Source organism: Arvicola amphibius, chromosome 14 (assembly GCF_903992535.2).
Source record: "Arvicola amphibius chromosome 14, mArvAmp1.2, whole genome shotgun sequence".
Lineage (NCBI taxonomy): Eukaryota > Metazoa > Chordata > Mammalia > Rodentia > Cricetidae > Arvicola > Arvicola amphibius.
The window spans coordinates 48,163,046-48,176,655 of NC_052060.1; the positions used below are offsets into that span (position 1 = coordinate 48,163,046).

The window sequence follows — 13,610 nt, forward strand, 5'->3', positions numbered from 1 at the left end:
AAGAAAAAAGAAAAAAAAAACAAACAACCTAAAGTTCATACTGATTTCAGAGAAAGATTGTTACTGGGGATCAGAAAAAGTAATTATGAAAAAGAACCAGAGTCGCTAGGCAATGGGTTATAAAGCTGACCTTTTTTTTGAAAATGGAGGCAAATTTAGACAAGTTTGACAGTATAATACTTTGCCCTACATGTATCTAAAACAGCCACTCATTCCTTTTTACTTTTCATCTCCTATAAGCCTGAGCAATATCAGTCTTTCAAACTATAATAGCAACAGCAGCTACTGGGAAACAGTTGGGAATGCCTTGCATTTCAACTCTTAAAGGCTCCTTAAACTATGGGCAGAGATGTTTATTTGGAACTCAAAGGAGACTGCTATAGTTAAACATATAAGAATGGCCAGTCTGTCTCACTACTAACTTCCTATGAAACATTTCTAAACGTATCAGGCAATAGCAGCAAAAATTACTATATTGCTAAGAGTGGCATTCTCCACAACTCAAGCCAGCAAGTACATAGCGAGTATCTTCTGTTTCAACCAGGATGGCAGGCAAGGAACCCTTCTTTCCATACAGTAAGAATGGGAGCTGCTCTTTTCACCTGAAATCTCTACTGAGCTTTTTTAATCTTAAATGATAAAAAAAAAAAAGACCAGGTTACATGGGTGAGTCCAGTGTTATGGAGTACCCCTTTTAATCTGCTGATAAGTAGATCCAGCCAGGGGGATATTCCCATGCCACTCTCCCCCACTGCCCAGTGAACTATGTCTTTCTAAGGGAATGCTCTTCCCCACCCTCATGTTGCATGAACTTCCTCTCCTCCCCTGACATTCTGATGACCTGAAATAATTTTAGCCTGTCATCGCAACATGAATCACAATTGTTTTGTTTACACAAGTATCCATGACTTAAGTCTACTTAAAACACATATATATTTGGATTTTTAAAATAAATGTAGACACTTGTATCTTATATCTTTTATCTTCCTTTAAAACTGAACCACAGTATTTATAAAATCTGTTAAATAAAACTAAAACTATCTTGATGAGGTGGAAAGAGTTGTCTAAGAAGTCTTTCATACAAAAAAAAAAAAAAAGAAAGTTCTTAGGTAAAGTTGGAGTTGCCTGAGAGAAAATATGAGAACTGCTTTTCTATGCCCAATGACCAGCACACTAGGAGCTGGCTCTCTCTCCACACTGTGATGCCATCATATATTTTACTCTAGTCTCAAATAGTCTGTGGGGACCTTATAGAAAGGCTAACAATCAGATTCTTAAAGATGAATGATAGGTTGGCAAGAAAATAGTTTTATTTATTCATTTATTTTTTAATTTGGGTAAAGGGATGGCTGTTGGGTACTTCATCAAAGCATATAGGAGTGAGAGATGCAAATGTATAAGGCAAGGTGGAGAATGCAGTTCTACCACACTGCCCTAGAGGAGTCTATGAGACATACAAGTGAGAAGCAGTTTTAGTTACACAAGGGAGCAGAGACCATATTAAGATTAACAGCCTAGGCTCAGTCAGGCTATACACCCGAGAGACACTCTCTTCTCTGTCCTCCTACCAGACTATGCTATAGCTTATGGAGCTAGTATCCACAAGTCCTCACTTACTGCCACCCTGTCTGTCTCTATCTCTGGTTTCTTCTCTTTCCCTTCTCCCAGGTTCTATGGCTAAATACCAGAGCAAACAGTTAACAGTTCTAAGACCCTTCAAAGCCTTCTATTTGTCTTTATCACTGCGCCCATCCTCCACCTGTCCTGCTGGACATTCGCCACCACCACCCTGCTTCAGGACATGTTGTTCTGAGGAGCCTTCCTTCAGAACCCAGCTCAGGCATGAACACCTCCAGGAAGCCTTTCGTCTGAACAGGATCTTGTGCTCCTTGAGCATGCATCACATTCTATGACGTATCCCAATGAAAACATTTCTGTTTCTTAAAGGAAAGAATTACAAAATTGCTATCTATCCTTTAACTGCCAGGCATGAGGTAAAGCTGATGAAAAAGTACATTTTTAAATGAACGCTGACATCTCTCCAACTAAATCTTAGTATTAATGGTAGTGTTGACAAACACCAGATCTTAAAACAAAATTATTTCTAAATACTTCACAAAAGCACAGTCCAGAAGTTAGAAAGTTACTTGACTTCAATGTTACCTAGGAAAATAAAGAAACTACAAATGAATTTTGTACTCCATAGAAAAGTAAAAAAGATGGGAAAGTGGAAGAACAATCGTCACTCTCTGCTCGTCTCTCCGTCTGGACCGCGTGAAAAGGAACTGTCGCTCTACGGCTCCTCTAAGGAGAACAAGAGGACTCAGCCGAGAAAGCAAGGTGTGTCCTGGCTTCTTTTTGCATTACCATTTTCCTACCAGATGGGACATAAACCATAAGACGACAGTCATGGACCAAAGCAGCAGTGAATACGCAGCAAGCAAAGTGTTTGCAACCACACACTCTTTGGGAAGGTTTCAATCAAAAAAGTCATTTGTGTGAAAATGAAAGAACCCTATCTTCTAATATTCGCATCTTTCCTTCTCAGAAGTGCCTGCCAGCTAAGTTCTTTCATTTTCTGTTTTCCTGCAGTCACACCCATGTTTCCAAGAGACAAAACAAACACGACTTCCATGTAACTTTACAGTGGACGCCACATTAACACGCCTCAATTTAAGACAGAGAAAAAGAGAAAGAAATACCTGATTTTTTTTTCTGTTCGCTCTTTCTATACATTGTTTCATTATAATAACTCTGTAAAGCAGGCACTATGTATGTTGCCCCATTTACAAATAAAAAAAAACAAGTCTCTTTTTTTTGTTTAGTTTTGTTTTGTTTTTTGCAGACTGGGTTTCTCTGTAGCTTTGGAGCCTGTCCTGGATCTAGCTCTAGTTCTTAAAATGTATTTACTAGGGTTTTCCCCAAGAGGTTTATAATAACATTGAAATTTTCTTCTTCTGAACAATAAATGACAACGTGCTTAAAACAATTGCACACTTTCAAGATGTGAAGTTCATGTTACCAAGTTTGATTATGATCAGATGGCTCAGTGGTTAAGATCACTGCCTGCTCTCCCAAAGGTCCTGAGTACAATTCCCAGCAACCACATGGTGGCTCACAACCATCTGTAATGTGATCTGGTGCCCTCTTGAGGAAGAGACCTGGTCAGTCATCCTCATCAATTTAGACCATAAAATCCAATATGGACAAGTCAACAGAACCGCCATATACTGGCTGCCCATCCGTGCTTCAGCATTGCCAGGGCATAAATTTCAACTCATTCACTATTGATAATTCAACAATTGAACTACATTGAACTTTCATGTTTATTTCCAACAATCTTTATCACTACTGAATTAAAGAAAGAGACAGATAAATAAGATCACAGACATTTTTGTCTGTCTCACTAATAATAACTTTTCTGGTTATATTAAGCAAATAGTCCTTTAAAAGATACTTTCTAGTTCTAGAACACATCTCTACTCATAGTAACATATAAAAAGCCTACTTAAGCTAGGCAGTGGTGACTGGCGCCTTTAATCCCAGCACTCAGGAGGCAGAGCCAAGCGGATCTCTATGAGTTTGAGGACAGCCTGGTCTACAGAGTTAGTTCCAAGACAGCTAGGGCTATTACACAGAGAAACCTTGTCTTGAAAAACAAAAAACTAAAAAATAAAAATTTAAACTTTAATACAGAAATACTAATTTAGCAAAACAGTCAACCTGGGAGAGAAAAAATGAATATATTCAAATTTAGAATGGGCAACCAAATACACAGAGTCACCACCCAGTACTCCACCTAATGGCTCACTAGCCTATTTGTCTGTAGAGTCCTTTTAAGCCAAAGGATGTAACTGGGTTCTAATCTCTACAGAACACTGAACAGTAAGAGAATGAAAAGTACTCTTTTCAGAGAAATGCAAGTGTTTTCACGTGAAGGACTCAGCTGTTTCTACTGTGCTTCTGTGCCACCTTTTAAAGTACACATGAGGAATTCATCTAATCACCAAGCCCACTGCTACAGCAGTAAGTCTCTGCTACGACAGCCAGGCATGGTGTCACAGGCCTGTGATCCCAGTAGGCTAAGGCAGGAGGATCCCGACTAGAAGCCAGGCCTAGACTCCACAGTGAGACCCTGTCTCTTAAAAAAAAGGCAGGGAGGGCTGAGGTATAGCCTTTGAAACGGCTTTATTAGGGAAATCAGATAAACTCTCTAAACTATGAAAAGTGGGCATGCTAACACCGACCTTGACTGGACTGACTTAAGCAGAAAGTGGTGTGCATGAAAAGTCATTCACAAAACAAACGGCCACACACGCTTACACAGCCTTTCACGTACGGATGGTGCTAAGGGTGGGGATAGAATCACAAAGTCCCTCTGAAACACAGCCAACAAGCCAATGTCAAGTTGCAGAACAGGTACCAGGAAGAAATGTGAAGTGACAAGGAGAAAACAGGACCTGGCTTAGCATTCTTAATCCAAATACTGCAGATACAGAACTGAAAACATCTGACTTTAAAACAAACCAACTTTGTAACTTTCTAAAATCCTACCTCCATGCTTTTAGTAAAATAAATGTAGAGCTGAACCAGTACAGCTTACAGTAACAGGGTATTAAGCAATCCGGTAAAACAAAACAGAAAATGACTAATAGCTTCAGTCTGGTTCAAGGCTACTTTCTCTTTTTTTTCTTGTAACTCAATGTGCCTGTTAAATTATTCCAATCTGTCATTCATTAATAGTAGTTACTGGACCTCTGACAATTTTGGGTTTTTTTTGTTTTGTTTTGTTTTTTTAGGATATAGACCAAAGAGGCAGAAAAAGGGTACACCAATATTTTTCAAAATTCAACTCTTCTAGACCTTTCATTTCCAATCAGATCAAGTTATACACTAAATGAAATTTGAATAAGAAAAACAAAAGGCAAAAAAGAACCCTCAGACATGCCACCACCAATGAAAAACAAGGAAGAACAAAAAAGCCATACATAAATTTTTCCATGATTCCAAGAGGCCTAATTAAAAAATAACAAATAAGGATGAAAGTGTATGCTACCCTCTGAAGATGAAGTGCTATCTACATCTCTATCTGACGTGCCTTTCACCTCCAAGTCCCTTTGCTATCCTGGCACAGTGGAAGAAGGCTCCGGTGAAGAATGCCCAATTTCCTGATTCTCTCAGCCAAGATAAGCAAGCGCAGTTGGTGTGATCAGTGGAAAGCTCCAGGGAACTTACCCGCTACAGTTGAAAAACCAGAACAAAACCCAGACATTTTACTGCAAAAATGGGATTTTGAAATCATGTATGATCTCATTTTATAGTCAAGAAAATTAAGGACCAGTTTAGTGACGTTCCCCAAATCATACAGTAAGTTAGTAGCAAGTTTATTATTAATGCCCCATGTGGAGAAGTATTGAAATGTGAAGCAGTTTAAAGTCTTACTCATAGAATCTAACTTTATTAGCCAATAGTTACTTAAGAGCACTGGAGTGTAATTTTCTTTACTTGTTAACTGAAATGATGCTATTTTAAAATTGATCTACTTTGACTTAGATAAAAAAAACCATAAAAAAGTGAATTTGGTATTTTAAAATAATCGCTTCTATTTGCCTGATTATTCTAATTGGAGAAGCAATTTTAGGTAGAATTTCTCATAATCCAGTGTAGTATTCTTAAATTAATTTAAGTCACAAACACACAAACAAATAACTAAATAATTCACCCAATTCTGGAAAAGAAAATTAAAGTCTCTCATGAGTTTATACATTCATATCTACAGTAGAACAAGAGTCAAGTGTGATTGTTTTAGGTTATTACAGAAACACAATGTTTACCTTATTATGTGTTCCAAAACTGGACAAGATATGGAATAACAACTATAGACCAATCCTATCAAATAAGAATTCTTACTTATTCTAAATTTTTAATTTTATTTAATTTCTAAATTTTATTGTGTAATAACTGAGTTTTAACTTTATGATAAAATTACTTTTTAAAAATACACTTCAAAAGCCGGGCAGTGGTGGCGCACGCCTTTAATCCCAGCACTCGGGAGGCAGAGGCAGGTGGATCTTGGTGAGTTCGAGGCCAGCCTGGTCTACAAGAGCTAGTTCCAGGACAGGCTCCAAAGCTGGAGAAACCCTGTCTCAAAAAGCAAAAACTTCAAAAATCAGTGAATATATAATATTTAAAGCCAAAACTTTTTTTAAAATAAACACACAAAATTGCTGATAATTTTTTGTGATCTCTCTTACTTACACACACACAGGCATACATGTGTGCATGCATGATCTCTAGGATCTTGGCTAGAGGTCGGAATCTAGCATCAAGGGTCTTCATCTTTTTTTTCATCAGTTTTTGCACACTGCTAAGCAGAAAAGGCAGTAGTTCACTAGTAAGATGTGAGAGAAGTGTGATATCCTTCCCTCCAGCATCCTCTCTACATTATCAAAATCACTTATCTCCCACACTCTGCTCTAGCAGTTAGAACTTTATAGAAGTTTCTCAGAGCTTTTACTCCCATAGAATAAAAAAAATAACTTATATTTGCAAACATATAATAACCCCCAAGGCCCTACAGGTTCTAGCTACCTCTGCCCACTTTTTACACTCTGACTTCGCCTTCCTCCTACTGCCTTCATTTACAGTGCTCTGAAGAGCTAATGTCTATCTTGTCCTTCTGCCTCAGGTAACAGGAGCCCCAAGGCCCAATAAGCTAGAAAAGCTCTCCTCACCACGGTTTTAAATAACAACCCCTTTGTCTGCACTTTCTATGTCCTCTAAGTGCTTTTTTTCCCTTGTAGTTGCCTATTTCAATCAATGTATTATATACTTAGTTTTCTTGGCTTTAGTCTGTTTGCCCACTGACAGTACTAGAAGGGAAGAGACTTGGGGGTGTGGGGGTCTGTTATGTTCACTGTTTTGTTCTCAGTATCTACAATAATGCCTGGATTATAGTAAAGTTCAATAAATATTTGTGGAATAAATAAATAATTCTAAGTTTGGTCAGTAATGCTGACATACCAAATTATGGTCCACTGTGTATTTAAAACACTAAATTATACAATATTTTATCATCAAATACAAATAGTACAAAAAGCATGGTCTTGCTTTCACAAAGTCTAAACAGAGAAGAACTAAAATGCATGGGATAATTAGCTTAGCAACAGACAGCACTAGGTATGACTATTAACTATTTAGGTTTATTTGTAAATGACTTCATAAAATTAGCCTAGATATTTCAGATTGTACCTAGTATGCAATTAAATGCAGAAATGAGTAACATATACTGTTTCCTTCAAGTTGTGGGGGGACAGGTTGCAGCAGTAGGAAGAGATCATAGACAAGTGTGCTAGTGAGTTTTTAGTCAACTTGACATGCAAACTGGAAAGAAAAATCCTCAATTAAGGAAATGCCTTTGTGATGGTTTGAAAGAAAATGGTCCCCACAGGCTCCTGGAGAGTGGCAGTCATTGGAGTTGGGCCTCTGTGGGAGGCAGTGTGTCAAGGGCTGGGCTTTGAGGTTTCAAATGCTTAAGCCAGGCCCAGTGTCACTCTCTCTTCCTGCTGCCTGCCAATTTAGATGTAACAAGCCTGCCTATGTCTTCCCATCATGCCAATAATGTACTGAATCTCTGAACTGTAAATCATCTTCAGTCAAATGCTTTCCTTTATAAGAGTTGTCCTGGTAATGGTGTCTCTTCACAGCAATAAAATCCTATGAAAGACAGCCTCCATCAGACTACCGACAGTGCCACTCTGACAGGTGGTCCTGTTTGTAGAAGAAAGAAGGCTGAGAATGTCGTGAGGAGAAAGCCAGCAAGCAGCAGTCCTTCATGGTCTCTGTTTTAGTTCCTGCTTCCAGGTTCTGGTCCTGACTTCCCCCTGTAATGGCTATAATCTATGGGCCAAATAAACCCTTCTGTCCTGGAGTTGTTTTTGATGAATGTTTTGTCACAGCAACCGAAAAGCAAACTAGCACAGCAGGAGATAAAGCTCCAAGCAGGTTTTGTAGACATAATAGCATAGGCATTGGCAGCAAACAGATGAAAGGAATTTGATGAGGCAGCAAAGAGACATGTGAGAAACCTCTGTCAAGCAGAATGGAGGGCACTCAGTAATGAGCAATAGTGATCAGAGAACACAGGTCAACCCTAATAAAACGAGAGAAAACCTTCTAAGCAGAGGACTCAGGTGTGGGCAAAAACCTCACAACAGGCTGCTGCCAGGCCTGTATTCCAGCACACCAAAGCTCTAAGGCTCCCTTCACTGCTGCTAAATGTTCATGGCAGCAACTTTCTGTGGAAAAAAATTAAACTACCTCCTAACCCTCCCTTCTTCTCCTAGCTCCTCCAAGATAGCTTCCCATCAAAAACTAACACAGGCAAAACAGGGAAGCAAAGTCCAGTTCCCCAATTCAAGTAAAAAAAAAAATAAGCTGCATTTTGTTCCCCAGCTTCCTGCTAGATCCAAGAACGCTGTGGGACAATGGCCATTTATCCTGTCACTTGTATTATTTTTTGTAAAATGCTGATTGGCCAATAACCAGGCAGGAAGAATAGGCAGGGCGACCAGGAAGGAAGTTGAGGCGGGACAATGAGAACAGGAGAATTCTGGGGAAGAAGGAAACTCAGTCTCCAGTTGCGACCAAGCCACAGAGGAAGCAAGATGTGACTGCCTCACAGAAAAAGGTACCAAGCCACATGGCCAATATAGGCAAAAATTATGGGCTAATATAAGTCATAAGAATTAGTTAATAAGAAGAGACTGAGAGACTGGGCCAATCAGTTTATAATTAATGTAAACCTCTGTTTGATTCTTTGAGACTGAATGACTGCAGGACCAGGCAGAACAGAAACCTCCAGACAACACAAGAAGGTAGGTATCCCTATGAAATCACACCTTTATCCAAGTGATCTCCTCCTGCCTCCAAATCCTGCTCCACTCGCTGTCTTGTAAGTAACATTTAAAAGAAGACTCTTATTAGAAGAAGTCTGATTCTCACACTCTGATTGTAGGAAAATAGGACTAAGGTGAATCTGCGCAGAATATTCCATATTCACAAAGAAAACTGTTTATTAAAAAAGGAGTCCCATAGCAAAAGTACCATTGTGGGTAATTCATTATGGAAGAGGAATTAAGAACAGTCTGACTGGTAAAAAAGCAGTTAATGACAGTACTCAAGTTCACATTATTTGCTGGGATACAAGAAAAAGAACTGAAAAGGAGATGGGCCATAGAAGGAGAGACTCAATGACAATTTTTTAGCGTTGTATTTTCTCTTTAAAAAGCAAAAGCACTTTTTCAGTAGAACTTTCAATATTATGTCATACACTTTGGAAAATATCCATATTAGGGCTAGAGAGATAGTTTTGTCAACAAAGTGATTGACACACAAGCCAAAGGACCTAGCTGTTCCGCCAAACTCATAAAAAAGCCGTAAGTGATGGCCCATAATTATAATCCCAGAACTGGGGAGGTAAAAACAGGCAGGGTAGTCCCTAGAACACCCTAACAGGCCAGGTAGGTCTAACAGATGAGCACCAAGGCAATGAAAACAAAAAACCAAGGGAGGTGGAACCTGAGGAATGAGAGTCGAGGTGAATCTAACTTACTTACTTTCACACACATACACACAGAGAGAGACAGACACGTGCACATACACACATGCACAAATTAATGTCATAAAAGGCTCATATTATACAATATATCATCAGGAACATGAAGAAAATTACAAATAATTAAAACAGAAATCTAAAATTCTTATATTCTGGGTCCCTAAATTTCAGTGTTGGAAAAAGAAAGATAAGATTCAACAGAACAGAACCCACAAATGTTTGTAATATTGAGTTAGTTTTATGTTAGTCAGATTTTGTGCTTCAGTAGCTTTATTAGACTTAGTAGCAGACGGCTGGAGTTGGAAATGCATCCAAACAGGGTAACATCTGGTTTTCATCTATTCTTATGAGACTCAGTGTTTTCAAAAGAAAATAAAATACTGAATCCTGGTTTATAAAAATAAGGAATCTAGTGTCTAGATTATAAAATGAAGAGGACAATGTGAAAACGGGAAGGCTGGTATTAAAAAATGATCAAAGCCCACAAAAGAGCTTATGCAGCTATATGGACTCAGTTTTAGGGTGTAAGAAGCAGCCATCATCATTATGTATGTGTTTTATACTCTTGATATCTCAGACAAACTTAACTACTCTTTCCCTTCAAAATCAAACGTGGCAAAAATGCCTATGAAGAAAAATGTGTATCTTCATTTAATCAGTAATAATGTTTATGTTGCATGCTTCTATAGACAAGCAGTATGAAAACATTAGCATTAGACTGGTTTTATTATTCACAGATTATCTTTCCATGGATTAAAACGTATAGCTATCAAAAATGTGTGTATGTATAACTGCTGATTCGGTGGTAGCACTGAAAAATTTTTTTGCAACTTACAAAAATGCAAAGGTTCAATTGGTTAGACAATCATAGCACAACAAACTAGATCTATAAATCTAAGTGACAATAAATACCAAAAATTTTCCCTGATGCCAGGTGGGGAGAAGGGCCCTGCCTCCCAGAGGTGATGGGACAGACTGAGGTGAAGTTGTTTCGGGGTAGGTATGCTATCACCCACTTAGGGAGGGCTACGGGGTAAATAATCAAAATATATCGTATGCATGCATGAATTCTCAAAGAATAAAAATACTATTAGTTCTTAACAGAAGTCATTAAAACCGGGACTTTATGACCTGGTACTGATCAGGTGCCATCCTTATAAATAAAGTTCAGAGCTGATTCTCCTTCATGCTAAGCCAGAGACACTGCAGTGACTCTCACAGTAAATATGTGACAATAACATGGAGCTCAACGGCATACACCTCTGATCCTCATATCCACATCTGATTCAGCGTGGCCAGCTCTGCTTCTAACAAGCACTGTGATATCGTGACTACAAAGCAGGCCCATTGTTGGGATTCTCAAAACACAGGCTTATTATCATCAGTAAGAGTATAATTTACTGTTGCGGACAGAAGAATTTAACAACAACAAACAAAAAGTCATAAAATTTAGAAGTCCAGTCTTAATAATAAAGGTAAAAAGACACTAGAGAAAGTCAAACCATATCATAGAAGGCCCTACCCTAATATATTGCTCAGAATAAGAAATATTTATCCTACAGTAAGAATTCTTAGCCTGAGCCCTACCGAAAGTTTTTAAGAATTCTTGAATTCTGGAAACCATACAAGCAATGTTCATGAAGATATGGATGATATGAAAAATACCTCAAAGTTCTCATCAGTTCACATGCTGCAGGAATACCCGACTGAAGAGCTACTATACTTTTTCTTTATTTACCTGAAACAGCAGTATAGAAACTGCTTCTTGCATAGCATGAATCAAACATACAGAAATAGTTTCTCAGGGCTGAGTTCTCTCCCAGCAACAAAACTCATCTTACCTTTGCAGAGTCATATTCAACGAGCCTGTACAACCCTTAATCTTGTTCTGGGCTTCAAGATGGGTCATTCCATGTGCACTGATCCCATCAATGCTGAGGACCACATCGCCTATTCTCACATGCGCCTGCGATGCCTTGCCACCATCTTTCAGCTGCAATAAATAAACCCTATTAGAAACATCACTGTTTAAAACATAAGAACACTAATGTAGATAAAATTACACTTTGTTAATACAAAAAAAGTGTGTTAATATATTATTAGAGCAACATAAAATTATCTTGCTTGATAAAAGAAGTTAAATTGAAATGATTGTCATGCTTTTTCTTAAATTCGTTATTAAAAACAAACAATATTCTGAAAATGGTCCCTTATAATTTCGTTATTTATTTACTATGCAATAGTAGTGTGTGATGGTTAAGAAACAGAAAGAGAAGCAAAGTATTCATGAAAATTTTGTGTTTTAGCAAAAGAAAGGGAATAAAATCTAAAACAAAGTATTAATTTTAAACATAAGTTTTGAAAACTCTTTAAACTGTTGCATTTCTGTTTGCACACACACATGAAAAAAGGATCTTGGCATCCTCCCTGAGTTCAGCTTACATCCGCATTTGCGGATTAACTTCTGTTAGATCACAGGGCCAAGTATCTTTTCTGCTGGGTGTGCTTCCTGCTCTAGGCGTCTAACAGAAAGGAAAGGAAATGCATTGATTTGAGACTGCCAGACGTTTTGTGTATCACAATCCTTAACCCCCAGTGTTTCTTTGGATACTCAATAAAAATGTCTGAATGTTTACATCATTTAGTTTGATCTCCTACAAGCTGCAAATATGTGTTTCACTGCCTCTGGAAAGTAAATATAAAACTACAATATGTAGAAAAACAATGAAGTTTTCATAATAGATGGAAATATGAAACAAATACAAGAGAAACCATTCTAACCATTTTCAAGCTCAGCATTCATTAGTCTAAGCAGATTATTATGATTATTACATTACACTAGGTGGCTGAAGATAGATGGACCATACCAAAGTCAAGAAGTAACTAGTAAGATGTTATAGCAATCCTATTTGAGACAATAAAAATTTCCTATAAGCAGTGATGGCAACTACATAACACTATGAATACAATTAATACAGCCTAATTGTACACCTAAAAATACTTAAGTAGCTAGCTCTTAAGTTACAAACATTTTCCCATCATCATCGTACATTTTTATTGACTTTTATTGAGCTTTACATTTTTCTCTGTTGCCCTCCCTGCCTCTCCCCTTCCCTTCAATCCTCTCCCAAAGTCCATATGCTCCCAATTTACTGAGGAGATCTTGTCTTTTTCTACTACCCATGTAGATTAGATCTATGAATGTCTCTCTTAGGGTTTTCATTGTTGTCTAGGCTTAAAAAGAAATTTTGGTTAAAAAAAATACTAATTAAAACAAAGAAAAAAAACAAAACAAACTTAGTTTACCAAATTAGAACTGAGTGCTGTTCTATATAATTTGGGACAAAGGAATAAATACAGTACATTACGTTCATTTAGGTTTTCAATATTACCAGTTCTTAAATTCTTTCCTTAAGGCAGACATATCCCATTACACAAAAGCAATCATTTAGATCTAAAATTCAAGAAAACAGCGCTGCGCAATAAACTGACAAAACATATTTCATCCCAACCCAGACTTTCCCTAAGCATGCATTCTACTAACATGATTTCACTGTGCTAAATAATACGTAGGCTAATGTAATGTATTTCCTTTTATTAATTTAAATATAAAAGAAAGCATTTACCCAAGAGTAGAAAATATATTAACTATTCATCTCAACTGCACAAAACAAGATTATAGAAACTGTGAGGCACATTTACACAGGAAACAGTTGCTGAGACCAACCATGCCATTACTTTCTATGTGATTTTTTTAAAAAAAAAATTGCTTATTTTTATTTTATGTACATTGGTGTTTTGCCTCAAAGTATGTATGCGGGAACCCGTTTCCCTGGAACTGCAGTTACAAACAGATTTGAGCTGTCATGTGGGTGCTGAGGATTGAACCTAAGTCCTCTCAAAGAGCAGCCAGTGTTCTTAACTGCTGAGACATTTCCCCAGCCCCTTTGTATGTGATTTGGGGAGGTTAATTCACACATTTAAAGGATTGTTA

At 37.7% G+C, this 13,610-nt stretch overlaps 1 protein-coding gene across 5 annotated transcripts in view; it reads right to left on the reverse strand.

Moving 5' to 3' along the window:
* The window catches only part of Pdlim5 (PDZ and LIM domain 5), a 168,146-nt gene that overhangs the window by 105,611 nt on the left and 48,925 nt on the right, over positions 1 to 13,610 (reverse strand). For all 5 annotated transcript variants that reach the window (XM_038311021.2, XM_038311018.2, XM_038311019.2 and 2 more), the window contains exon 3: positions 11,458 to 11,609. In XM_038311021.2, coding sequence (XP_038166949.1) covers positions 11,458 to 11,609 — 152 coding nt within the window. The remainder of the gene's footprint in view (positions 1 to 11,457; positions 11,610 to 13,610) is intronic.